The sequence below is a fragment of the Hemiscyllium ocellatum genome, chromosome 21, assembly GCF_020745735.1.
Source record: "Hemiscyllium ocellatum isolate sHemOce1 chromosome 21, sHemOce1.pat.X.cur, whole genome shotgun sequence".
NCBI classification, from domain to species: Eukaryota; Metazoa; Chordata; class Chondrichthyes; order Orectolobiformes; family Hemiscylliidae; genus Hemiscyllium; species Hemiscyllium ocellatum.
In genome coordinates, this window is record NC_083421.1 from 21,210,692 (window position 1) to 21,237,737 (window position 27,046).

At 48.7% G+C, this 27,046-nt stretch overlaps 1 protein-coding gene across 3 annotated transcripts in view; it reads left to right on the plus strand.

Annotated features, from left to right (window-relative positions):
• The window catches only part of ddr2l (discoidin domain receptor family, member 2, like), a 102,791-nt gene extending 88,379 nt beyond the window's left edge, over positions 1-14,412 (plus strand). For all 3 annotated transcript variants that reach the window (XM_060841269.1, XM_060841271.1, XM_060841270.1), the window contains exons 11-17: positions 1,932-2,130; positions 4,553-4,797; positions 5,234-5,358; positions 8,218-8,415; positions 11,422-11,656; positions 12,284-12,433; positions 12,919-14,412. In XM_060841269.1, the coding sequence (XP_060697252.1) occupies positions 1,932-2,130; positions 4,553-4,797; positions 5,234-5,358; positions 8,218-8,415; positions 11,422-11,656; positions 12,284-12,433; positions 12,919-13,062 (1,296 nt within the window). In that variant the 3' untranslated portion in view covers positions 13,063-14,412. The remainder of the gene's footprint in view (positions 1-1,931; positions 2,131-4,552; positions 4,798-5,233; positions 5,359-8,217; positions 8,416-11,421; positions 11,657-12,283; positions 12,434-12,918) is intronic.
• The last annotated feature ends 12,634 nt before the right edge of the window (positions 14,413-27,046 follow it).

Sequence of the window (27,046 nt, forward strand, 5' to 3'; positions counted from 1 at the left end):
CAAAGTATTTATTGAGGACATCCCCATCTCCTTTGATTCCAGGTGCACGTTCTCTCCACTATCCCTGATTGGCCCTACCCACACTCTGGCTGTTCTCTTGTTCCTCACATACGTATAGAATGCCTTAGGGTTTTCCTTAATCCTACCCATTAAAACTTTTTCATGCCCCCGTAGCTCTCCTAAGTCCATTCTTCAGTTCCTTCCCAGCTACCATGTAATCCTCTAAAGCCCTGTCTGATCTTTTGTAGGATGGCAGCAGTGAGTTTGAAAACATAGTCACTAATGGCCTTTATGCAGAGTTCAAAATTGGAAGTGAGGTTTTTAAGTTAATTGGACTGGAAATGGATCAAGAGTGTCTATTTGCATCAGCAGTCTCATTTGGAAATTGTTAACCATGAAAGTAAGACCTCAGAAGGTGCGACGTCTTCCAAAACTGAAAAAGAGGAAATGCAAATTGGACAGCTGAATTAGCTGAACATCTAAGCAAGAAGTTTTCGAGTTGAGACGATTACGAAAAATCCCTAGGTAGATTCCTATTCGGGTGAACAAAACATTGAGCAAGTAAAATAGAGCAGTGTTTTGAAATGCCCATCATTGGGAGATGCCAGCAGCATGAACCTGCTTGTTTTTGGTGATGGTCCTTGTGCACCTCTCTCTGACGAGTTCTCAAGTGCAGGAAGATTTATACTTTTTCTTGTTGGAAAAGGGGGTAAATGTTCTCCTTTTGTTTGGGAAGCTAAAAAGACCAGAATAGCAGTAACCTTAGCAACCGAAACACTCACTCTCAATGAAGTGGTGGATATGGCATTTATTTTAGAGAAAATATTGAAAGAAATTCTATAAAAGGGATTCACCTCAACATTTATTGTTATATCAAAAATAAATCACGACGGGATCAGATACATTTGACAAAATGTGGGAATTCAAAAACACACTTTTCATTCAAGGATTTATATAGCAGTTTTAAAACAGAGAATAGAGAAATCTTTTTATGAATTGGGTGGAAAACAGCAGTTAGCTATCTGGTCACTTTACAAAGGAAGGAGTAAGCTCTCAGAAATTATTAGGAATTTTCTTTTAAGAACATTTAGAACTCTCATGCACACACTAAAGCAGGAAGATAACTGTTGACATTCTGCACACTAAATTGTATTTGTATTTTAGTCTTTTTAATCATTTCTAAGGTAAACTGTTAAAAGATAAAGGGGGAATCTGTTGTCATCCAGGAGGGCTGCCTGAGACCAAAGGGGACCAGTGAACAGGTGACGGTTACAGATGGCTGTTGGGTGAGGTGGGTGGAGATCTGAGGAATGTGTTGGAGATTTGTAAGGTCTGTGTTGGAATAAAACTGCCTAGAAAAGTAGGTATTTAAAGTCTGGTCTACCAACTTTCACCTCTGGTGTTCTCTTTAACAACATCCCATCACTATCCTGTGTACACCACCAATTTGCACAGCCCCCTCTGCCACTTTAACAACAGCCCTACCAGTCCCGTGACAGCTGGCCCTTCCTCTCCATGTGTGCTGCCTTCACAACCTCAGTATCCTGGAATTGTTCATACTGTCACAGTATCTCCCACTTTCTCACCCTTCTCACAGTCTCATTTCCCTGTACATGTACCCTCCTGTTCCAGCCTTATCTGTGGCCATTCACCTCCGAAACTCCGTGCACCTCGGCAGCAGAGCCCTTTTCTCCTGCAACATGCCTACTGTTGAATGGAGTTGTGTGGTGCCAGTATTTAACTGCCATCTGTGACCATTGCAGTTCACCTCAGTGCCTTTAAGCCCTCCAGCTTTCTATTCCCAGCTCTGTAACCTGTTGAGTGTAGGGCGTCAGAGTATGCAGTTATTATGGTCTTTAGCATGTTAGGACTGGTGGCTTAGTCTGTGGTTGTTAAGGTCTAATGCTGTTCACGCTCTGCTATTTGCTAAGGCTCCACGGAGAATTTTGGAGGAGGATGTGACTATGCGTCCATCCCTGTACAATGATACTATCGTCATTAGTAACCAGACACAGATATTTCAGACCAACCCCACTTATGAGCGCGTCTTTCCATTTGACCTGGAATATCAGGAACCTGCCAGGCTGCTACGCAAGCTTCCAGAGCTTTCTCAGAGTGCAGAAGACTCAGGTTGGTGCTGCGGAAATTGAGCATGTAGGTCGCTTCTAGTATGTCGGAGGGCAATGTGGGGAAAGTGCTAAGTGCTCCGTAGTTCCCCATGCTTCACCATTACCCATCCCCCCACTCTGCCCTCACAACCCCACAACTGCTGCCGTAGTGCCCACACAATCTTGAATTCAGTGCGGGTTGTGACTTACAGTTTGGGTGGCTCTATTTGGATATTCTGGGCTAGTAGAGGTGGGCATGCAGGTGGTGTAGGGTAAAGGGGCAGCAAGGTGGGTCAGTACTTAACACTGCAGCCTCACAGCACCAGGAACCCAGGTTCGATTCCAGCCTCAGGCGACTGTCTGTGTAGAGTTTGCACATTCTCCCCGTGTCTCTGTGGGTTTTGGCTTGTTTCCTCCCACAGACCAAAGATGTGCAAGTTGGATGGATTGGCCATGCCAAATTGCCCATAGTGTCTAGGGGTGTGCAGGTTAGGGCGATTAGCCATGGGAACTGCAGGGTTACAGGGATATGGTGGGTTTGGGTGGGATGCTCTCCAGCGGGTTGGTGGGGACTCAATGGGCCGAATGGCACACTTCCGCACTGTAGGGATTCTATGATTCTAAATCACTCCGGAGTGTCTCAGGTTCTAGCAACCATATTGATTTGTGCTCATGAGGAAGAATGTTCTTCAGTGGCAGGTGTTTGGAGTTGATTTGGGCATGAGGAGAGTTATAAATCTCTCCCATCTGAGGAGAGGCCTCGAAATGAGCTATCTCTTTGTTATTGGTCATGATCCTGGATGTCTCCCTGTCAGTGCTAGACAAATAACTTCACCATATGATAGGCTCAGCACTTTCAGGTTCCCCACCCACCCAAGGACCACACTGGGCAGCCAGCCAGCCTCTGTCGCCTGCTCTGTCTCACATGGGCAGAGGGTGATGTGACAGACATAGGTGCTGACACTGCCTGAGGCCTGTCCTGTCAGGGCCAGTTTAAGTTGCTGGCTGCATTTGTGCATCACACTGTGACAGAAAGATATTTAGGGAGCACTCACTGTAACAGAACGTTGGCTGAGGCTAAGACTGGTGGGAAAAACTTGTCCTGCGAATGACCTGGCCCATCTCCTGTCCCCATCACGGCCCGACTCCCCATCACGGCCCGACTCCCCATCACAGCCCGACCACCCATATCACGGCTCCCTCCCCATCACAGCCCGACCACCCCCATCACAGCCCGACCACCCATATCACAGCCCTCCCTCCCCATCACAACCCGACCACCCATATCACAGCCCTCCCTCCCCATCACAGCCCGACCACCCATATCACAGCCCTCCCTCCCCATCACAACCCGACCATCCATATCACAGCCCTCCCTCCCCATCACAGCGCGACCACCCATATCACAGCCCTCCCTCCCCATCACAGCGCGACCACCCATATCACAGCCCGACCACCCATATCACAGCCCGACCACCCATATCACAGCCCGACCACCCCCATCACAGCGCGACCACCCCCATCGCAGCCCGACCACCCCCATCACAGCCCGACCACCCCCATCACAGCCCGACCACCCCCATCACAGCGCGACCACCCCCATCACAGCGTGACCACCCTCCCCCATCACAGCGTGACCACCCTCCCCCATCACAGCCCTCCCTCCCCCATCACAGCGCGACCACCCCCATCGCAGCCCGACCACCCCCATCGCAGCCCGACCACCCCCATCGCAGCCCGACCACCCCCATCGCAGCCCGACCACCCCCATCGCAGCCCGACCACCCCCATCGCAGCCCGACCACCCCCATCGCAGCCCGACCACCCCCATCGCAGCCCGACCACCCCCATCGCAGCCCGACCACCCCCATCGCAGCGCGACCACCCCCATCGCAGCGCGACCACCCCCATCGCAGCCCTCCCTCCCCCATCACAGCCCGACCACCCACATCACAGCGCGACCACCCACATCACAGCCCTCCCTCCCCCATCACAGCGCGACCACCCCCATCACAGCGCGACCACCCCCATCACAGCGCGACCACCCCCATCACAGCGCGACCACCCACATCACAGCCCTCCCTCCCCCATCACAGCCCGACCACCCACATCACAGCGCGACCACCCACATCACAGCCCTCCCTCTCCCATCACAGCCCGACCACCCACATCACAGCCCGATCCTCTGCTCTCCTGACCCTATCACAGCGCGACCACCCTGATTTCGCCGCAATCCATTCCTTATCCCTGACCCCCTTGCAGCCCAATCTCTGCCTCCTGACCCTCCTGTTGATGTTTGCTGGAGTGGATTGGCTCGGGTTCACTGAAAGGGACATTGAGTGAGTTGAGAGGGAATGAAGGAGGTGAGTGGGGCTAATAAAGCTGTATCTTTCATTGCCCTCTCTCCATCTGCCAACCTAACTTTCCTTGTGTCCTTTTCCCAGTGTGTAGTGGCGACTATGCAGAACCTGACCTCACAAAAACCACTCCGCACCAGGGTTTCCAGAGTAATGTGCCACATTACGCAGAGGCTGATATTGTCAATCTTCAGGGGGTGACTGGAAACAACACGTACGCTGTTCCTGCACTCACCGTGGACTCTCTGGTCAAGATGGAACTCGCTGTGGAGGAAGTCTCCCGCCATCAGCTGCACTTTAAGGAGAAACTGGGAGAGGGACAGTTTGGGGAGGTAAGGAGCTTTTTAACATGGTCTGCCAATCTGTTTTAGGTACGGCTTGCATGTGCTCGTTGCCTGTGCCTTGTACCAACGAGACATGATGGGAGTTTGCTGACATCTCCAGTCATGAGAGCTACTGGGACTGAGTGTATGAGGGTTATTGAATGAGAGGATTAATCCTGGAGGTGTCCATGTTAATTGGAAACAGTGAGAGATTGAGGATCAGGAAACAGGAGTGCTCCTGATGAGGGTCAGTTGGGGAGGGAGTGAAGGGGTTCAGTGGGTATGGACTGGGGTTTCAGTCAGGGTAGGAGTGGTGTCTCACTCAGAGGGTAGTTCTGACTGGGGTGGGGGAAGAGGAGTACCACTCGGAGGGAGTGTGCGTGTCTCGCACTGGGACTGGCACTGGCACGTTGTGATGATGCTTGTACTCCTCCTCCTCCTCCAGGTTCACCTGTGTGAGGCAGTGAGTCTGCACGAGTTCCATCGCCCAGACTTCCTCTTCAACACGGGCCACAGGCCTATCCTGGTGGCAGTGAAGATGCTGCGGTCAGATGCCACAACCAGTGCCAGGTAGGTGCCCCTTTGGGGGAGATTGCTTCTCACTGGAGTTGCTGCACGTGGGAATCCAGTGAGTAAACTGGGTGGGTAGCTGCAGGAGTGAGCTCATACGTGCGGCTCTCAATGAAAGGTGTGCAGAACGGTCCCAGATGCTCTCCTAGAGCCTGATCTCCTGAGACTTCAGATGTCATATCTGTCCAGAATGGATCAGTCTCTTTTGCCTTGGGGAAAAGTCAGGGGATGGCATAATAGACACTTTTTAAAATGGTGACAGAATCTCCGAATTGTTATGGTGGGGCCATTCACCCCCTGAAGACTGCACTGGATCTCTGAACACTTAATGCCATATTCCTGTGTTATCCCCATTACCTTACACCCTGTTTCTGTTTAAATAATCATCCTATGGGGTCCTGAATGCCTCAGTTGAACCTGCCATCATTACATCTCCAGGCAGTGCATTCCAGACCCACTCTTGCCCAGTTGAAGTTGCTGTCCACCAGTTTTGCCATTTTCTACCACTTTTCTAAATCTGCTGATACAATGATTGCTGTCCCCTTAACCTTCCCCCACTGTCACTCGATCCACTTTACCCAAGAATCCAGTCTAACAGTGCCTCCTTTCAAATTGCTGTCAGAGATTCTCCTGAATCTAGGAATACTTGCCCCTGAGTGCCCCCTTGCCATTACCACCATCTCTGTATAATCTCCCAGTATAACTACTCGATGTTGTTTGCACTTCTCTGTAATTTCCCTGCGAGATTTGTCCCTCTCCTGTTCCCAGTAGCTGGTACTCTGTCGATTACAATAAGCAATGTAATTGCATCCTTCTTGGTCCTTCGCTCCAGCTGCATCATTTCTACTCTTCAACTTCTGAAGCATCCTCTTTCTCCAGTTGTACAAGGCCCTCCTTTACATAAAACACTACCCGACCCCCCGCTTTTTTATTTCCTTTCCTGTCGTTTCTGAACACAGAGCAACCAAGAATAATGAACACCCAATTCCTCCTTGCTTAAGCCATGTCTCCATGATCACCACATGATAATCCCACATCTGATGTGTCTGTGAATTCCTCAGGCCTCCTCACTGTACTGCATACTGTATAACACTGATTTAGAAACACAAACTAGGAGCTGGACTAGGCCATTCAGCCCATCAAGTCTGTTTTGCTATTCAACAGATCATTCAACAACATCTCTTCCTGATAAAGAGCTTATGCCTGAAATGTCGATTCTCCTGTTGCTCGGATGCTGCCTGACCGGCTGTACTTTTCCAGCACTCTTTGACTCTGGAATGCACCTCCCCTGTATCCGAGACAGTGATCCTTTGTTGTGAACTCTCTGGCTGGTATAATTCTCCCTTTCCCCATCTCTGCTTGTTAATGTACCAGTTTCTACTTTAATGTTTGTCTGCTGCTCCCTGCATTTTGTGCATCATGGAATCACTTTCAAAATCTTCTCTCCTTTTGGCCAAGCCCTTCCCAACAGCCCGAGCAAAATGCCCTGCAGGGATTCATTCCTGGCTCTGGTTTGAAGGTTTTGATTAATTCACAGAATTATTGAATTCCTGCGGTTTGGAGACAGGCCATTCAGCCCACTGAGTCCACACCAATCCTCCGAAGATCAACCCACCCACCCCTCCCCTATCCCTGTAACTCTGCATTTCCCATGGCTTCCCACCTAACCTACACATTCCTGGACACTATGGGTAATTTAGCATGGCCAATCCACCCTAACCTGCACATTTTAGGATTGTAGGAGGAAACCCGAGCACAAGGAGGAAGCCCACACGGACGTGGGAAGAATATACACATTCCATACAGTCACCCGAGGCTGGAATCAAACCTGACGTTTTGAGGCAGCAGTGCTAACCACTGAACCACCGTGCTGCCCAGGCCGGCTTAATGGGCTGAATGACCAACTCCTCCTCCTTTCTATTGGAAACAGAGAGGAGGTTTCCTCTTGTGTGGTTGAGCCTAACCAGAGGCCATCCGTATAAACATGTCAGCCAGAGAACCAGTTGAGAATTGTGCAGAAACCTTCCTAAAGAAGAGTGAGAGAATATGAGTCGCTACACCACAAGAGTGGTCAATGTGGATGGAGTGGAGGCATTGGGGGAGAAACGAGGCAAGTATAGGACGAAGAAGGGAGTGCAGGGTGACGATGAGAGAATAGACAATAGACAGTAGGTGCAGGAGTAGGCCATTCAGCCCTTTGAGCCTGCACCGCCATTCAATATGATCATGGCTGATCATTCCTAATTAGTATCCTGTTCCTGCCTTATCTCCATAACCCTTGATTCCACTATCCTTGAGAGCTCTATCCAACTCTTTCTTAAATGAATCCAGAGACTGGGCCTCCACTGCCCTCTGGGGCAGAGCATTCCACACAGCCACCACTCTCTGGGTGAAGAAGTTTCTCCTCATCTCTGTCCTAAATGGTCTACCCCGTATTTTTAAGCTGTGTCCTCTGGTTCGGCACTCACCCATCAGTGGAAACATGTTTCCTACTGCCAGAGTGTCCAATCCTTTCATAATCTTATATGTCTCAATCAGAATCATTTAAAGAAAGTTAAGGCATGGGAGTGACTGGAGTGGATAATGAACGCTGGTGTAGGCTGGATGGGAGGAAATGCCTGTTTGTGTAGGGTATATCCTGTCATCCCACATGACACCATAAATGGCATATCATGCTGTCATGTGATCTGTATGGTTGGCACAAGCTGGCACCTCCCTCGCAGCTTGCTGCAGGAGTTCCAAGGTACCAGAGGTGATGTGACAGAGAATGCCTGGGGAAGTTGTTTTTGTTGATGGATGACATGCTGCTGTATCAGAGACGCACAGGTATGACAACCAAGCCCTGTACGTCACTTCCAGGAATAACTTCCTCAAAGAGATGAAGATCATGTCACGGCTGAAGGACCCCAATATTATCCGGCTTCTCGGAGTCTGTATCCGTGACAATCCACTCTGCATGGTCACCGAGTACATGGAGAATGGGGACCTCAATCAGTTCCTGTCCCAGAGGGAGCTGGAAAACCACTTCACCCTGGCAAAGAACATCCCGAGTGTCAGGTAGGAGTAAGCAACCAGGAACTCTACACCAGTACGTATCGGGGGACAGATAGGCTTTTAGTGGTGGTCATCTTTTCTGTAGGATGGATGACTTCAAGGTTAGAGATCACATTTTTAAGGTGAGAGATATTTTAAAAAGATATGAGGCAAATTTTATTGCACAGAGGATGGTTCGCATGTGGAATGAACTTCCTAAGGAAGTGCTGGATACAGGAAGAATTACAATATTTAAAAGACATTTTGAAAAATACGTGAATAGGAAAGATTTGGAGGGATATGGGCCAGGAGCAGGCAGGAGGGACTAGTTTGGTTTGGGCTTACGTTTGGCACGGAGTGGTTAGACCAAGGCTCTGTTTCCATACTGTGTGACCCAATGACTATGACAATATGACCACAGATGCTGGAAGTCAGAAATAAAACCTCAGTGTCTGAAATTTGATTCTGCTCTTCAGAATCATGTTAGACTTGAAGCGTTGACTCTGTTTCTGTCTTCACAGGTGCTACCTGACTTGCTGAGTTTCTCCATCAATTTCTCTCTGTGTAATCCCTCAAAAAAGATTGTTGGTCTTATCTCTCCTGTCCATCCTATTTGTGAACAAATATGCCCATGTGTGGGTTTAAAGAGGTACAGTTCAGGTTTGAGGCCTTGGTCCCAGGCTTTGAATGTGAACAATATGAGATGAATGAGGGGTCTGATTTAAATGGTAAAAGATAAATGGAAGCAGCTAAACAAATCCTGAAGATAAAGGCGATATCCCTGACTGTTTGCAAGTATAGTTACAATACTGGCATCTACCTGACAATGTGAAATTTTGCCCAGGTATGCCCTGTGCAAAAGAGAAAGCAGGACAAATCCAACCCCCAGCCAAATGCTGCCTCATCAGGCTACTTTCAGTTATCAGTAAAGAGATGGAAGGTGTCATTAACAGGGCTATTAAGCAGCACCTGCTCAGTGATGCTCAGTTTGGGATCTGTCAGGACCACTCAGCTCCTAACCTTATTCCAGCCCTTAACATCAAGGGCACATTCAACTGAGTGCAGTGTCAAGGAGCTCCAGGAAAACGAGAGTCAGTGTGTACCGGGGGTGCAAACACACTGCTGGTTGGTACATTGGAAGATGGTTATGGTTGTTGGAGGTCAGTCATCTCAGCTCCAGGACATCTCTGCAGGGTATTAGCTAGATCCAACCATCTTCAGCTGCTTCATCAATGGCCTTCCCTCCAGCATGGGTCAGAATTGAGAATGTTTGCCAATGATAACACAATGTTCAGCATCATTCATGACTCAGATATATTCAAATGCAGTGAGACCTGGGCTGTACCTAGATTTGAGCTGAAATGTTATGTAATATTCACACCACACAAATGCCAGGCAATGATCACGACCAATAAGAGACAATCTCACCATCCTCTCTCGGTATTCAATGTTGTTACCATCACTGAATCTCCTGCTATAAACATCCTGAGCATTACCAATGATCAGACATTGAACTGGACTAGCCATATGAACACAGTGACTACAAGAGCAAGTCAAAGGCTAGGAATACTGTGGTGAGTAACCCACCTCCTGACTCCCCAAAGCTGTTTGCTGTCTACAAGGCACAAGGCAGGAGTGAAAGGCTCCTGCCTGAAATGTCGATTTTCCTGCTCCTCAGATGCTGTCTAACCTGCTGTGCTTTTCCAGCACCACTCTGATCTTGACCCACAAGGCAGGAGTCTTATCAGTGCAGTTCCAACAACACTCAAGAAACTTGACACTATCCAGGAACAAAGCAGCCCACTTGATTGGCACCACATCCACAAACATTTGCTCCTCCGACCACTGATACTTAGTAGCAGTGGTGTACAATCTACAAGATGCACTGCAGAAACTTGTCAAAGATCCTTTGACAGCACCTTCCAAACCTATGACCACTTCCATCATGAAGGACAAGGCAGCACATGCATGGGGATTGGAAGTTCACTACCAAGCCACTCACCCTACTGACGTGGAAATATCCTGGAATCAAAATCCTGGAATTCTCTCCCTAATGTCTACCTACAGCACATGGACCATAGCAGTTCAAGACGTTAGCTCACCACCTGCTGATTTACCCATCTGAGCAGTCTGTTCATAATCTTCCTGTAACCTCAGTGTCAACCATTTGGCCAATCTTTGTGGCATCCAAAACTGACTTATCATTACCCCCCCACCACATTCTCACCTACAGGATTTACCAGAATGTGGCCAGGGCTGCAGGATTGGAGCTACGAGAAGAGATTGGAGAGGTTGGGGCTGTTTTCTTTGGAATAGAGAAAACTGAAGAGTGACACAATTGAGGTGTACAAAATTGTGAGGGATAGAGAGAGAACAGACAGGTGGAACCTGTTTCCCTTGGCAGAGAGTTCAAAAACGAGGGGTCACAGAGTCCAGCTAAGTTTCAGAAGGATTTGAGTGGGTGTGAAGGGAAACGTTTTTTTTGTGTAGAGGGTGGTGGGTGTCAGGAATTTGCTGCCTGAGTTGGTGGTGGAGGCAGAGACCCTAAACTCTGCTTAACAAGTCCCTGGATCTGCACCTTCAGTGCTGTAAGCTGCAGAGCTATGACTGTGTGCAGGAAGATGAGATTAGAAAGGGCATCTGAGTGTCTTTGGGTTGGCATGGACAAGATGGGCTGAATAGTTCCCTTCTGTGCTCTCTCATTTCAATGGTTCTATTTATGAATATCACAAACAATTTGAATCAGTAACTGGACAGATGATGTGACCACAGACTCCTTAATGTTACAGAGTGTTCTGATAGGTAGAGCTATCACCACAAACGCCAGTTTATCAGAACAATAATCCCAGAATATGACAGTGTCGGCAATACTCAATCCTCATGTGGCTTTTACTAAAGCTTAGGACCATGATAAAGAAATCAAATCAGACATTTGTTGAATTTGCAAAGGAGAAAGAAAAGCAATGCGAACAATTGTTTTAGATCGCTCGAGATCAGGCTGTTCACTTTCTCTCTATTTCCCTCCCGCAGCTATCGATGCCTTCTGCACATGATGACCCAGGTATCCTCGGGCATGAAGTACCTCTCCTCACTTAACGTTGTCCACCGAGATCTTGCCACCCGTAACTGCCTGGTGGGGAACCGCTGCACTATCAAGATAGCCGATTTTGGCATGAGCCGCAATCTGTATAGCGGTGACTACTACCGGATCCAGGGCCGCGCTGTGCTGCCCATCCGCTGGATGGCGTGGGAAAGTATCCTGCTGGTGAGTGTTGGTACCGTAACCAGCTGCAATTGCCCTTCCATCCTGAATTTACAACACGGTGCATTCATGTGGTCCCTTTAACATTCAAAGGCTCCCCCCCCCCCGCCGGTGCTTAACAGGAGAGTTTTCAGACAGACGTTGCTGGTCAGAGAGAGAGCTTGCAAGGAGGAGATGAGAGAGAAAAGGAGTTTTTGGGAGGGAATTCCTGCGCTTAGATATGGGCAGCTTAAGGCAAAGCCACAAATGATAGAGCGATGGAAATTTGGGATGACCAACAACGAATGGAGAGCAAAGAATTTCAGAGTTGTTTGGGCTGGAGAAGGTTCCAGTGACAGGAACAGATGAGATTGCGGAGGGATTTGATTATGATTATTTTGGAGCTTTGCTGGATTAGAAGTCGAGTAATGACTGAACGGTCTTAGTGGAAGGTGGGGATGTGGGCGGTAAGAGTTATGTATCCAGAGCATGACAGTTGAGAACTAGATAGGACGCCATCTGAATAGTCAAGTAGAGGGTACAAGTAAGGATTTCCCGGTGTAGCTGTCAGTTTGTGTGTAGTGATGGAAGGAAGGAAGTTTGTGGGCGAAGCAATATCAGACACTTAGCCTCACCTGCTTGTCATTTCAGGGAAAATTCACCACAGCCAGTGATGTCTGGGCCTTTGGAGTTACAATGTGGGAGATGTTCACCTTCTGTAAGGAGCAGCCGTACTCTCAGCAGTCTGATGAGCAGATCATTGAGAATACAGGCGAGTTCTTCCGAAATCAGGGGCGACAGGTAAGAGCAGCACAAAGGCAGGCCCTGCTTGAACTGGTTTCTCCCCAAAACAAGGGTACAAAAGAAATAGATTTTGTGTCAGCATTTCCAAACCCTTAGGATGTCACCACCAATGAAGTGTTTTTGAAATGTCATCAATAATGAAACGTAGGAACTGCAGCAACATATTTGCACAAAGCAGGATCCCACAAACAGCAATCAGATCATTTGATTGTGATGCTGACTTGGATGAGTATTAGCCATGGGATCGTCTATGCAAGACACAGTGTAATGTCTCAACTGGTAAACAGCACCACTGACAGTACAGCATTCCGTCAGTACTGCACTGGTCACCAGCGATCCCTCTGTCAGCTGTACCCACAGCTGGTACTAGTTCAGGGCGTGCGGTCTGTGTGTCAGGTACTGTGGGGCTGCAATTCTTGAGCTGCCAAGGATTTCTTACAATTCTGTTGTCTCTTTCTCTCTCTCTCTCTTTCTCTCCACAGGTCTATCTGTCACAGCCAACTGTGTGTCCAAAACAGATCTTTGATTTAATGCTTAGCTGTTGGAGTAGAGACATCAAGGACAGGCCCAGCTTTCTGCAGATCCACCACTTGCTGCAGCAGCAGCAGTTTGTCAATGCAGCCTAGTGGTTCCAGACTGGGATGGAACTGGGTCTTCTTGCTGATGCGATGGTTGCTGCCGTTGTGCCATGCTTCTGTATGCCCGTGAATGACTCAGCCTCTTGGCCTTCCTGCCATTTCTGCCGTAGGATTGGCCCGTGGTGACTGCTCATGTAATGAGCGCATGTTTCCGTCTCAGGCCTCTCCACTGACGGCATTTCCTGGCCGCCAAGCTGTCCGCTGACCCGTGGCAGTTCCCCTCTGGGTGGGGAACTGGTGCCAGGGGCTGCAAGCAACTGCACGACGAGGTGGCTTCCAAGACACTGAGAATGCAGGAGAGGCCAAGGCTGGACGAGCCTGCAAGGTCTGACACTTGAATTCCCAGAGACGTGCACAAGGCCGTAGCTTGAGTACACGAGATGACTTCTCTAACATTCCCTGTGGCGTTTACGAGCACTGCTTTCTTAGTTCAGTCATTGCTTCTGCAGACTGACGTTAGGGTACGCAAGGTCAACACTAACAACTGGGCAGAGAGGCCCAGGCAGAGGGGAGGGAGGTGACTTCACTATACATCAGAATGTAGACACCACAATCAACTGAGTACATCAGTGTGGTGTGGTCACTATGTTTTAAGGTTAAATGTGGTGGACTCCTGTGCAGTGTACAGTGACCCCATTGACACCAGATTGAATGCTGTACTTGCCCCGTTCTCCCCCCCCCCCCCAACTGTTAACACCCTTCCCCACCAAATCTGCAGGAGGCAAGCTGTCTATAGCCCCCCTACATCAGCGTGGACAATACATCCCCCATGGTCCACGACTTTCTCCCTCATTGCCTACACTGCAGGGACAGAGTGCAGTATCCCTATTATCGTGTGCACTGTACCCCCTCTCCCTGCCAGAGCTGGGTGCTATATGTGCCCTACCCCCTCCTCCCCCAAATGCTGGGTGCTGTACCTGTACCTCCCACCCATCCCCCACCCATAACTGCATGCTGTATCCCCCGAGGTGGCCAACACTTTCCCAGACATTGGATGCATGTTGTATCTGTGTTGATGTGATGTGGTCTCAGTGCTGGGTGATTATTCCTGGCTCACCCACACAGCCATCTTTTCTTTACCTTGGGGTTGTGCAGGGGGCTGGGGGGGTGACCACTTGCTCATCCTCTCCTTGGCATGTTCCCCAGAAAAACTTCCAGGAGCCATGGACGTTGCAGGAAACACCCAGAATGTGCGTCTGATGGGGGTATTCAGCATTGGGGTGGGGGGAAATAAGGCAGATGCGGAGTGAGGCACTGGGGTAAGATGGGTCAGCACAGAGGGGCTGGGAGTTGGGGGTCAGCATGGAGGGGCTGGGTATCAAGTGTTGATGCAGCCCAGTGTCAGTACTCGGAGGTAGGGGGTCGGGTGCCAGCCTTGGGGGGCAGTGGAGGGGGTTGGGTGTCAGTCTGGCAGGGGGGGGAGTGGTGGTGTAGGGGGTTGGGTGTCTGTCCCCGGGGGCAGGGTGGTAGGGTCTCAGTCTTGGGGGTAGTGGGGTGTAGGGGGTCAGGTGTCAGTTGATGGGAGTGTGTAGGGGGTTGGGTGTCTGCCTACAGGGGCAGGGTGTAGGGGGTTAGGTGCCAGTCTTGGGGGTGGTGGAGTGTAGGGGGTCAGGTGTCAGTGTAGAAGGGATTTAGATTAGATTCCCTACAGTGTGGAAACAGGCCCTTTGGCCCAACAAGTCCACACCGCCCTCTGAAGAGCAACCCAACCAGACCCATTCCCCTACATTTCCCTCTGACTAATGCATCTAACACTACAGGCAATTTAGCATGGCCAATTCGCCTAACCTGCACATCTTTTTGTGACTGTGGGAGGAAACCGGAGCACCCGGAGCAAACCCGCACAGACACGGGGAGAATGTGCAAACTCCACACAGACAGTCACCCGAGGCTGGAATCGACCCTGGGACCCTGTGAGGCAGCAGTGCTAACCACTGAGCCACCGTGCCGCCCATGATTGGAGAGTGAAGTTTAGTGCACTGGGCTTCATTGGGGAGTGGAGTTCCGGGTACTATGTGATTTTTTTGGGGGGTTGAGGAGTGGGGAGTAAGTTGTTTGATATTGTGCTTCTGATTCAGTGGGGGAGGTGACTCATTCATTTTTCAAGTTTATCAAGGGGAATTCCTGGGGAGTGGCAACACGACAGTCGTCTGTAAGGGTGAGGTCTAAGAGAAGGGACTGGAATGAAATGTGTTTATGTTTTTAATGCCTGTGAGAAGTAAATTCACTTCTTCATTGAAATTAATTTCAATCCTTTGAGTTTTAACCATCTTTGAATTTCACTCAGCCTTGGGCCTATGTGAACTCATCTGCCAGACTGGGTGTGGGGTTGCTGTCATTCCTCCTCCAGTCCTCAGTGAAACACCGTGTGAATGAGAGCCCACTGAGTCTCTGTGAGGGAGCTAATGCTCTTGGCTCAAACCGTGGAGTTTGAACTGTGAATTGCAAATTTGTACAGTAATATATCGACATTGTTGGGACAATTCCTACAGAATTCTCACTGCCTTTGATCTCTGAAGCGAAATAAATAAAAATTAATTTTCATCACACTCATGTTTGCAATGGCTTTTGTTCCTCATTCAGGAATCTATGCCACAGTTATTTCAAGTCTATGCTTGTGAACTCTCCAGGTTCACCAAGAATTAAAAATTAATCTCTGGAAAGAACAGCCAACATCCCCAGGAGGTGGAGATGCTGGTGTCAGACTGGAGTGGACAAAGTCAAAATCTCACAACACCAGGTTATACAGCAACAGGTTTACTTAAGATCACAAAGTTTTGGAGCGCTGTTTCGTTGTGAGGTGGAGTGAAGGATGTGTGATTGGAGTGACAGGCTGAATAACAAGTCTTTGCAGGTGAAAAGAGCATCAAACAGTGCGGGTAAAGTGTCGACAGCTGAATAACAAGTGTTCAAACATCATTTTAAAGAAAGTTTTGAATTGCCAATATGAACACAGAACATTACAATGTAGTACAGGCCCTTCAGCCCTCTATGGTGTGCCGATCTGTGGAACCCATCTGAACCCCATCTAACCTACACTGTTCCATTATCATCTATATATTTATTCAGTGACCATTTAAATACCCTTAAAGTTGGTGAGTCCACTACTGTTGCAGGCAGGGCATTCTATGTCCTACTACTCCCTGAGTAAAGAACCTACCACTCCCTGAGTAAAGAACCTACCTGACATCTGTCCTATATCTATCACCCCTCAGTTTAAAGCTATGTCCCCTTGTGCTAACCATCACCATCTGAGGAAAAAGGTTCTCAATGGCCACTCTATTTAATCCTCTTATCATCACGTATGTTACTATTAAGTCACTTCTCAACCTTCTCTCTTAACAAAAACAGCCTCCAGTCCCTCAGCTTTTCCTCATAAGACCTTCCCTCCATACAGGCAATGTACTGGTAAATCTCCTCTGCACCCTTTTCAAAGCTTCCCCATCCTTCCTGTAATGTGGCAGCCAGAACTGTACACAATGCTCCAAGTGTGGCTGCACCAGAGTTTTGTACAGCAGGAACATAACTTCATGGTTCCAAAACTCAATCCCTCTACCAATAAAGGCTAACACGCCGTATGCCGCCTTAACAACTCTATCAATCTGGGTGGCGACATTCAGACATGGACACCGAGATCTCTCTGCTTATCGACGCAACCAAGAATCTTGCCATTAGCCCAGTACTCTGTATTCCTGTTACTCCTTCCAAAGTGAATCAGCTCATGTTTCTGCATTAAACTCCATTTGTCACCCCTCAGCCCAGCTCTGTAACTTATCTATGTCTCTCTGTAGCCTGCAACATCCTTCCGCACTGTCCACAACTCCACCAACCTTTGTGGCATCCACAAATTTACTAACTCCTCTCTCTACGCCCGCATCCAGGTCATTTATAACAATTTCCCTTTTGGGATGTTCCTGAATAGTCACTGAAATGATTACACAACAATACAAACCAATTAATTAAGGCAGAAAGACATTTATAAATAATCAAAAATAAGATGATGCTAGAAACACCCCAAATGGCTGGAGTAGTATGAGTAGGTATCAGAGTGCCATGACGAGGGTCTAACCAATGGAACAAGTAATCCAAAACACTCAAAACTAATTAGAGAGATAATCACAAGTAAACAAGGTTGTGGTATTAAAACAGAACGAAAAGGAAGATTTTCCAAACACAGCAGTATGGTGGGGTTACACGGAGTGTGACATCACGGTTGAGGCTGTCTTCATGGCTATGGAACTAGGCTATCAGTTTCTGCTCAGCGATTCTGCGCTGGGAATGAGATCGAGATGCTATCTTGAAGGCTACCTTAGAGGGCGCTAACCCAAAGATCAGCAGCTGAAGTATTCCCTGACTGGGAGGGAACGTTACTGCCTGGCAGTTGTACGGTGTCCGTTTATCCTTTGTGGTAGTATCTGCATGGTCTCGCTGATATACCATGCCTCGGTGCATCATTGCCTGCACCGTATGACATGGACAACATTGGCCGAGTCACATGAGTACATACGGCGTACCTGCTGGGTGAGGTTCCCACATCTGATGGTCATATCTATGTCGATGATCTGACATGTTTTGCCGGTTGGCAGGGTGGTGTGGTGTTGTGGTCACTGTTCTCCTGAAGGCTGAGTAGTTTGCTATGAACGATGGTGTGTTTGAGGTTGGGCACCTGTTTGAAGGCAAGTAGTGAAGGTGTTGGGATAGCCTTGGTGAGGTGGTCATCATCAATGACATGCTGAAGGCTGCAAAGGACATGGCATAATGTTTCTGCTCCCGGGAAGTACTGGAAGGTGAGCAGTACTCTATCGGTTGTGTCCCATGTCTGTCTTGTGAGGAGATCATTGAGCTTTTTCGCTGTGTCACATCAGAACTGTCGATGAATGAGTTGAGCGTAGTATCCTGTTCTTATGAGGGCATCTTTCAGCATCTGTAGGTATCTGTCGGAGGCATTCCTCCTCAATGCAGATCCTGTGTAAACGCAGGACGTACCCTTAGGGGATGGCTGCTTTGACATAATTAGTGTGGAAGCTAGAAAAGTGAAGCATCTTGAGGTTATTTGTGGGTTTGCAGTTGAGTGAAGTGCTAAGGTTTCCATCCTTGATGGAGATGAGTCTGTCCAAGAATGAAACTGATTCTGAACCAGGTCCTAGCTCCCAGCCCTGCCAAGTTTTCACCATCCCCCCAGACCTTCCCCTCACTGAGGACGAACAATCAGTCCTCAGCAAAGGCATTACCTTTATCCCCCTCCACCCACGCATCAATGAATTTAATACATGCTGTGACGTCGAATACTTCTTCCACCGCCTCCAAGCTTACTTTCGCAATCAGGACTCCCGCCCACCTTCCGAGGACCCCTTCACCCACCTCCAACACACTCCATCCACCTGGACATCCCATGCTGGTCTATTACCTGCCCTCGACCTCTTCATTTCCAACTGCTGCCGGGACATTAACCGCCTCAACCTGTCTACCCCCCATCCCCACCCAACTCCTCACCCTCACAACGCGCTGCCCTCCACTTCCTCTGCTCCAATCCCGACCTCACCATTAAGCCAGCGCATAAAGGGGGTGCACTGACATCTACACTGCTGAAGCCAGATGCCAACTTGAAGACACGTCCTCCTACCGCCCCCTCAACCATGACCCCACCCCCCCATCACCAAACTGTCATCTCCCAGTCCATACAGTACCTCATCACCTCAGAAGATCTCCCAACCACAGCTTCCAACCTCATAGTGCAGGAACCCCGCACCGCTCGATTCTACCTTCTTCCCAAGATCCACAAGCCTAACCACCCTGGCCGACTCATTGTCTTAGCATGCTCCTGCCCCACCGAACTCATCTCCATCTACCTCGATACTGTCCTATCCCCCCCAGTCCAGGAACTCCCCACATACATTCGAGACACCAGCCACCTCCTCCAAGACTTCCGTTTCCCCAGCCCTCAACGCCTCATCTTCACCATGGACGTCCAGTCCCTCTACACCTCCATCCACCATGACCAGGGCCTCCAAGCCCTCCGTTTCTTCCTCTCCAGACGTCCCCAACAGTACCCTTCCACCGACACACTCATTCGTTTGGCCGAACTGGTCCTCACTCTTAACAATTTCTCCTTTGAATCCTCCCACTTCCTCCAGACCAAAGGGGTAGCCATGGGCACACGTATGGGCCCCAGCTATGCCTGTCTCTTTGTTGGCTACGTAGAACAATCCATCTTCTGTAGTTACACCGGCACCACTTCCTACCTCTTCCTCCGCTACATTGGTGACTGCATTGGCGCCACCTCGTGCTCCCGCGAGGAGGTTGAGCAATTCATCAACTTCACCAACACATTCCACCCTGACCTTAAATTTACCTGGACCATCTCTGACACCTCCCTCCCCTTCCTGGACCTCTCCATCTCCATTAGTGACGATCGACTTGACACTGACATTTTTTTACAAACCCACCGACTCCCACAGCTACCTGGATTACACCTTTTCCCACCCTACCTCCTGCAAAAATGCCATCCCGTATTCCCAATTCCTCCGCCTCCGCCGTATCTGCTCCCAGGAGGACCAGTTCCACCACAGAACACACCAGATGGCCTTCTTTAGAGACCGCAATTTCCCTTCCCACGTGGTTAAAGATGCCCTCCAATGCATCTCATCCACATCCCGCACCTCCACCCTCAGACCCCACCCCTCCAACCGTAACAAGGACAGAACCCACCACCGATGCTCACCTTCCACCCTACCAACCTTCACCTTAACCATATCATCCGCTGACGTTTCCACCACCTCCAAACGGACCCCACCACCAGAGATCTATTTCCCCTTTCCGCTTTCCGCAGAGATCGTTCCATCGAACATTTCAGTGCAGTACAGGCCCTTTGGCCCTCGATGTTGCATGGAACTGTGGAACCAATCTGAAGTCCATCTATCCTACACTATTCCATTTTCATCCATATATCTATCCAATGACTATTTAAATGCTCTTAAAGCTGGTGAGTCTATTACTGTTGCAGGCAAGGCGTTCCACGCCCTTACTACTCTCTGAGTAAAGAAACTAACTCTTACATCTGTACTATATCTATCACCCCTCAATTTAAAATTATGTCTCCTCTTGCTCGCCGTCACCATCCGAAGCAAAAGGCTCTCCCTGTCCACCGTGTCTAACCCTCTGATTATCTTACATGTCTCAATTAAGTCACCTCTCAACCTTCTCTCGAATGAAAACAGCCTCAAATCCCTCAGCCTTTCCTCATAAGACCTTCCCTCCATACCAGGCAACATCCCAGTAAATTTCCTCTGCACCCTTTCCAAAGCTTCCACATCCTTCCTATAATGCAGTGACCAGAACTGTATGCAATACTCCAAGTGTGGCCGCACAGAGTTGTATACAGCTGCAACATTGCGTTGTGACTCCGAAACTCAGTTCCTCTACCAATAAAAGCTAACACAGCGTATGTCTTCTTAACAACCCTGTCAAGCTGGGTCTCTCTGTGACTACCTGGTCAGGTCCACATCCCCCCAACAACCCACCCTCCTGTCCTGGTCCCTTCCCCTGCCACTGCAGGAATTGCAAAACCTGTGCCCACACCTCCTCCCTCACCTCTATCCAAGGCCCCAAAGGAGCCTTCCACATCCATCAAAGTTTTACCTGCACATCCACCAATATCATTTATGGTACCCGTTGCTCCCGATGCGGTCTCCTCTACATTGGGGAGACTGGACGCCTCCTCGCAGACCGCTTCAGGGAACAGCTCAGGGACACTCGCACCAATCAACCACCCCGCCTGGTGGCCCAATATTTCACCTCCCCCTCCCACTCTGCTGAGGGCATGCAAGTCCTGGGCCTCCTCCACCACCGCTCCCTCACCACCTGACGCCTGGAGGAAGAACGCCTCATCTTCCACCTCAGAACACTCCGACCCCAGGGCATTGATGTGGACGTCACCAGTTTCCTCATTTCCTCTCCCCTCACCTTACCTCAGTTCCAACCTTCCAGCTCAGCGCTGTCCCCATGGCCTGTCCTACCTGCCAATCTCCCTTCCCATCTATCCACTCCACCCTCCTCACTGACCTATCACCTCCATCCCCACCCCCATTCACCTAGTGCACTCTTTGCTACCTTCTCCCCAGCCCAACCCAACCCCTCATTTATCTGTCCATCCTGGAGGCTTCCTGCCTCCATTCCTGATGAAGGGCTTTAGCCCGAAACGTTGATTTTGGATGCTGACTGATCTGCTGTGCTTTTCCAGCACCACTCTGATGTCAACTCTGATTCTGAAGAGTAGTCTGTGGTAAGTCTGATAGTGGGGTATATCCAATCCAATATGCTAACTTTACTGAGGCCGTGATGAGCTGTAATACTGAGCACAGGCATCACTGGTCATGCCCTCGGCTAGTGATCCCATCTGTATAGCACATGCTGCACTAACCAGTGACCCTCCAACTCTGGGGCAGTGAGAATGAAGTGAGAGAGAAGCATAGACAATGAGCTCACTGGGGTCAAGAGCAGGCCTGTGGTGTGTGAGGGGGCCTGGCTCCTTGTGAGCTTCAGCCAGCACCAGTGCACGCAGACTCACCAATCTTGCAACACAGGAGATCATTCAGCCCACTGTGCCCTTACTAGCCCTTTGGTAGTATTATCTCACAAGTGCTCTTCACAAGGCCAGCAAACCCTTTGTTTATATGTATTTCTCCAATTCCCTTTTAAAAGAATATTTACAGGGAGCCCTCATTTGTTATGGTTTAATTCCTCCTCCCTGATCAGCTCCATTTCCTTAACTGCTGAGGAGGTAAATGTGCTATGACCCTGCAACTGTTTTGGTTTGGCTTTTAGCTGAGTGTAAGGCACATTTTCAGGTGAAGGGTTGTGGTAGGTCCTGTATTAAGGTGAGCTCTGACCCTCCAAGGTTTGCTCGAATGCAGTGTTTCCTCAAATATGTGTGGCCTGTTACTTTAACTGCCCTGAAGCAGTCAGAGGTTAGGCTGAATATAACCATCGGGGGGTTTTGGAGGGGAGGACTAGGCAGGTGATGAGCTGTTGGCACCCATTGTACAGGGAAGAAATTCAGTTCATCGGATCGCACCGTGACCACAGCTCCTTCTGCTATCCGTGCTGTTCTCTGGCCATCTACGCCGACTGAATGACCGTGCGAAATCGTGGCTGCCTGTCCGGACATCGCAATCTCTTATTGACCCCTGCACGTATCTCTCTGCTCCCCTGATTCTACTGGTCCCAATTCTGCCACACTGCTCCTTCCTCACCTCATCGCTCCGACCACTCTCCAGCTCACCCTACAGTACCTCAACGGTAACCTTTCTCTCAAATGCTCCCATCTCTGACACACCTGACAGGCAGAAACCGTTCACTGATGAGCATGCTTTACACAATCGCTGAACAAGCAACAAGCTCTCTGATCAACCTTGAACATTATGGACTTGAAATGATCTCTATGACATTGGAGAGAAATCCCTATGCCATCTTCGAAAGTGGGCCGTGGGATCTCCTCCGTCCACCTGAGAGATTAATCATTCACCTGAAAGGCAGAACTTCTCACACTTAGTGTTAGAACAAAGAAAATTTACAGCCCAGGAACAGGCCCTTTGACCCTCCGAGCCTGAGCCGATCCAAATGTACTGTCTAAATCTGTCGGTCAATTCTTAAGCATCTGTATCCCTCTGCTCCCCTCCTACTCATGGATCTGTCCAGACGCATCTTAAATGAATCTACCATGCCTGCCTCTACCACCTCTGCTGGCAACGCATTCCAATGCCCACCACCCTCTGTGTGAAGTACTTGCTGCGTGTATCCCCTTTAAACTTTTCACCTCTCACCTTGAAAGGGTGACCTCTCGTGAGTGAATCCTTTACCCTGGGAAAAAGCTCATCTCTATCTAACCTGTCTATACCCTTCATGGTTTTGTAAACCTCAATCAGGTCCCCCCTCAATCTCCTTTTTTCTAGTGAAAATAAACCTAACCTATTCAACCTTTCTTCATATCTAGCACCTTCCATACCAGGCAACATCCTCGTAAATCTTCTCAGCACCATCTCCAAAGCATCCACATCCTTTTGATAATGTGGTGACCAGAACTGTACACAGTATTCTATATGCGGCTGAACCAATGTCTTGTACAATTTTAACATGACTTGCCAGCTCTTATACTCAATATCCTGTCCAATGAAAGCAAGCATATCATACGCCTTCTTGACCACTCTGTCCACCTGTGCAGCCACCTTCAGGGTACAATGAACCTGCACTCCCAGATCTCTCTGCCCATCAACTTTTCCCAAAGCTCTTCCATTCATTGTATGATTCGCTCTAGAATTGGTCTTGCCTAAATGCATCACCTCACATTGGTCTGGATTGAAAACCATCTGCCACATCTCCGTCCAACTCTCCAGTCTATCTATATCCTCCTGTATTCTCTGACAGTCCCTTATGCTTTCTGCCACTCCACCAATCCTCGTGTCATCTGCAAACTTGCTGATCATACCAACAGTGCCCTCTTCCAGATCATTTATGTATGTCACAAACAACAGTGGCCCCAATACAGACCCCTGTGGAACACCACTGGTCACCTTTCTCCATTTCGAGAAACTCCCTTCAGCTACTACTCTCTGTCTCCTGTTGCTCAACCAGTTCTTTATCCACCTAGCTAGAACACCCTGCACACCATGTCATTTCACTTTCTCCATTAGTCTACCATGGGGAACCTTCTCAAACGCTTTACTAAAGTCCATGTATATGACATCAACAGCCCTTCCTTCATCTATCAACTTGGTCACTTCCTCGAAGAACTCTATTAATTTGGTAAGGCACGATGTCCCCCGCACAAAACCATGTTGCCTATCACTGATAAACCCATTCTTTTCTAAATATAAATAGATCCTGTCCCTCAGTACCTTCTCCAACAACTTTCCCACCACCAACGTCAGGCTCACTGGTCTGTAGTTACCTGGAATATCCCTACTACCCTCCTTGTACAGGGGGACAACATGAGCAAGCCTCCAGTCCTCTGGCAGCTCACCTGTATTTAAGGATGCCACAAAGATGTTGTGGGCGGAATGTTGGTCTGCCATCAAGTCTTTAGAGACGGGGGTGAATCAAGGTAAGCAATGCCATGTCATTATTTTCAGCTATCAGTCCAACCCTTTCAACCCCTTTTTCCCTGACTCGATAATGCCTATGAAAGCCCACCTCATGCTGTGTAAATGACAGAGAGTTCCTCGCCATTGGGGTTGATGCAAACATGCAGTAATTCCTGATTCCTCCTGCACAGAATAATTTCCAGGCCCATGTTCTGACATCTCTTTGTCTCTTCATCATTAATGAAGAGTAAGCTAAGCACTTTCTGACTCGTGCGGGTGAGTTTATATGGAGAAAGACTTGCCTTTTGGCAGGGACCTTTGCATCCTCAGGACATTTCTAAAGTGACCAACAGCCAGTGATTTACTGTCGGCTGGATGGTTGGTTTATGATGCAAAGTTCCACCAACAGTGAGAGTTTCGTTCCTCCATTGACTGAGGTTACTGCGAAGGATTCCTCCACCTTACCCCTCACCTGAGGTGTGGTGACCCTCAGGTTCAAACCCCACCAGTCATCTGTCTCTCCAGCAGAATGAACATCATTTACAAACTACCCTGCAAGGACTGAACAAACATTACGTCAGACAGACGGGCAGGAAACTAGCCACCAGGATACATGAACACCAACCAGTCACCAAAAGACCTGACCAATTATCAATAGTATCCATACATACAGACAAAGAGGGACACCAGTTCAACAAGGACAATGCATCCATTCGAGGACAGGCTAAACAAAGACCAACAAACTGGTCTTTGAAGGCCTGGCCTTCAAACAGGAACTCCATTAACAAACATATGGATTTGGACACCATTTACCAACCCCTCAGAAGAAGAACTGGAAGTGGTAACACCACCCTTAACAGACCTAGACAGATAAATGGAAAGCGGGACAGAACACCAGCGCTTCATCAGAGACTCACTGATGATCCAGCAACACATTTTCAGCTCTGACCTCCAGCATCTGCCGTCCTCACTTGCACATTCCTGAAGAAGGGATCATGCCCGAAACGTCGATTCTCCTGTTGCTTGGATGCTGCCTGACCTGCTGCGCTTTTCCAGCAATACATTTTCATCACTGATGATGTCACCTAGCATGGTGATGAAACGTCTGAGAATTAACCTACCAGCTCAGTGAGCACAATCACAACCTGACAGTAGTATCTGTAATGGGGAATATACACCTAGCCTCTGTAATTGCAGCTTGTGTGCGAAGTGTACAATCTACAGTATTCCCTTTATGAGGATTCTACAGCAAGTTTCTGTAATGGGGAATTTTCAAAAAGTAATGTAAAGTTTACATAATGGGGAATATCTGTGATGTGGGATATGCAGAAACCTAGTAAATGGGGAGTTTTTAGGTAAACTCTACCATAGGAAATATATAGAAACTCTCTGTGATGGGGAATATGTGGAAAGCATATCCCTCACTCAACCATTAACATCAAGCCAGGGATCAACCCTGGTTCAATGGAGAGTGCAGGAGCAGCATCAGGCATATGTGCAATGGGGAATACACAAGGTCATCTCTACAATGGGAAATATACAGCGAGACTTTGTAATTGGGAATATACAGCATGTTTCAGTATTGAGGATTATACAGAAAGTCTCTGTATTGGGGAATATGCAGCTAGTCTCAAAAATGGGGAATATTGAGACAGTTTCTAATGAGGGATATCCAGCTTGTCTGTACAATGGGGAATGAAAATAAAGTCTCTGCCATGAGGAATATACAGTAGCCTGTCAGGGGAAGCAATAGCCCAGTGGTATTATTATCGCTTAACTATTAATGTAGAAACCTGGAATAATGTTCTTGGACTGGGTTCGAACCCCACAACGTTGAATTTGAATTCAATAAAAAAGAAATCTGGAATTAAGAGTCGACCGATGACCATGAAAAAACCCATCTGGTTCACTAATGCCCTTCAGGGAAGGAAATCTGCCATCCTTACCTGGTCTGGCCTCCATGTGACTCCAGAGCCACAGCAATGCCCTCTGGAAAGTCACAACAAAGAAGTGAAACCAGATGGAAAACTTGTCATTGACCTTGGAACCGTAAAAGTCAACGACAAAAACACAAACAGCCCCGTCAACCATGTAACACCCTCCTTACCAACAACTGGGGAACAGTGCCGAAATTGGGAGAGCTGTCTCACAGAATAGTCAAGCAACAGGCTGATGTAGTCATTCTTTCGGAATCATACCTTACAGATAACACCCCCGACACCACCATTACCATCCCTGTCCCATTGGGGCAGGACAGACCCAGTAGAGGTGGCAGCACAGTGGGATACAGTCAGGAGGGAGTGGCCCTGGGAGTCCTTGACATCGACTCCGGATCCCATGAACTCTCATGGTTTCAGATTAAACGTGAGCAAGGAAACCTCCTGCTGATTACGATGTGCCATCCTCCCTCGGCTGATGAATCAGTACTCCTCCATGTTGAACAACACTTAGAGGAGGCACTGAGATTGGCAAGGGCACAGAGTGTACCCTGGATGGGGAGTTCAATGTTCACCACCAAGAGTGGCTCAGCAGCAGCATTACTGATGGAGCTGGTCGGGTCCCAAGGGATATAACTGCCAGACTGGGTCTGCGGCAGGTGGTGAGGGAACCAACAGGAGGAAGAAAACATACTTAACCTCACTCTTATTAATCTGCTGGCTGCAAAAGCATCTGTCCATGACCGTGTAAGTGAAAGTGACCACCGCACTGTCCTTGTGGAGATGAAGTCCCACCTTCACATTGAGAATAACCTCCATTGTATTGTGTGGCACTATCGCTGTGCTAAATGGGACAGACTTCAAACCGATCTAGCAACTCAAGACTGGGTATCTATGAGACACTGTGGGCCATCAACAGCAGCAGAACTGTACTCCAGCACAATCTGCAACCCCATG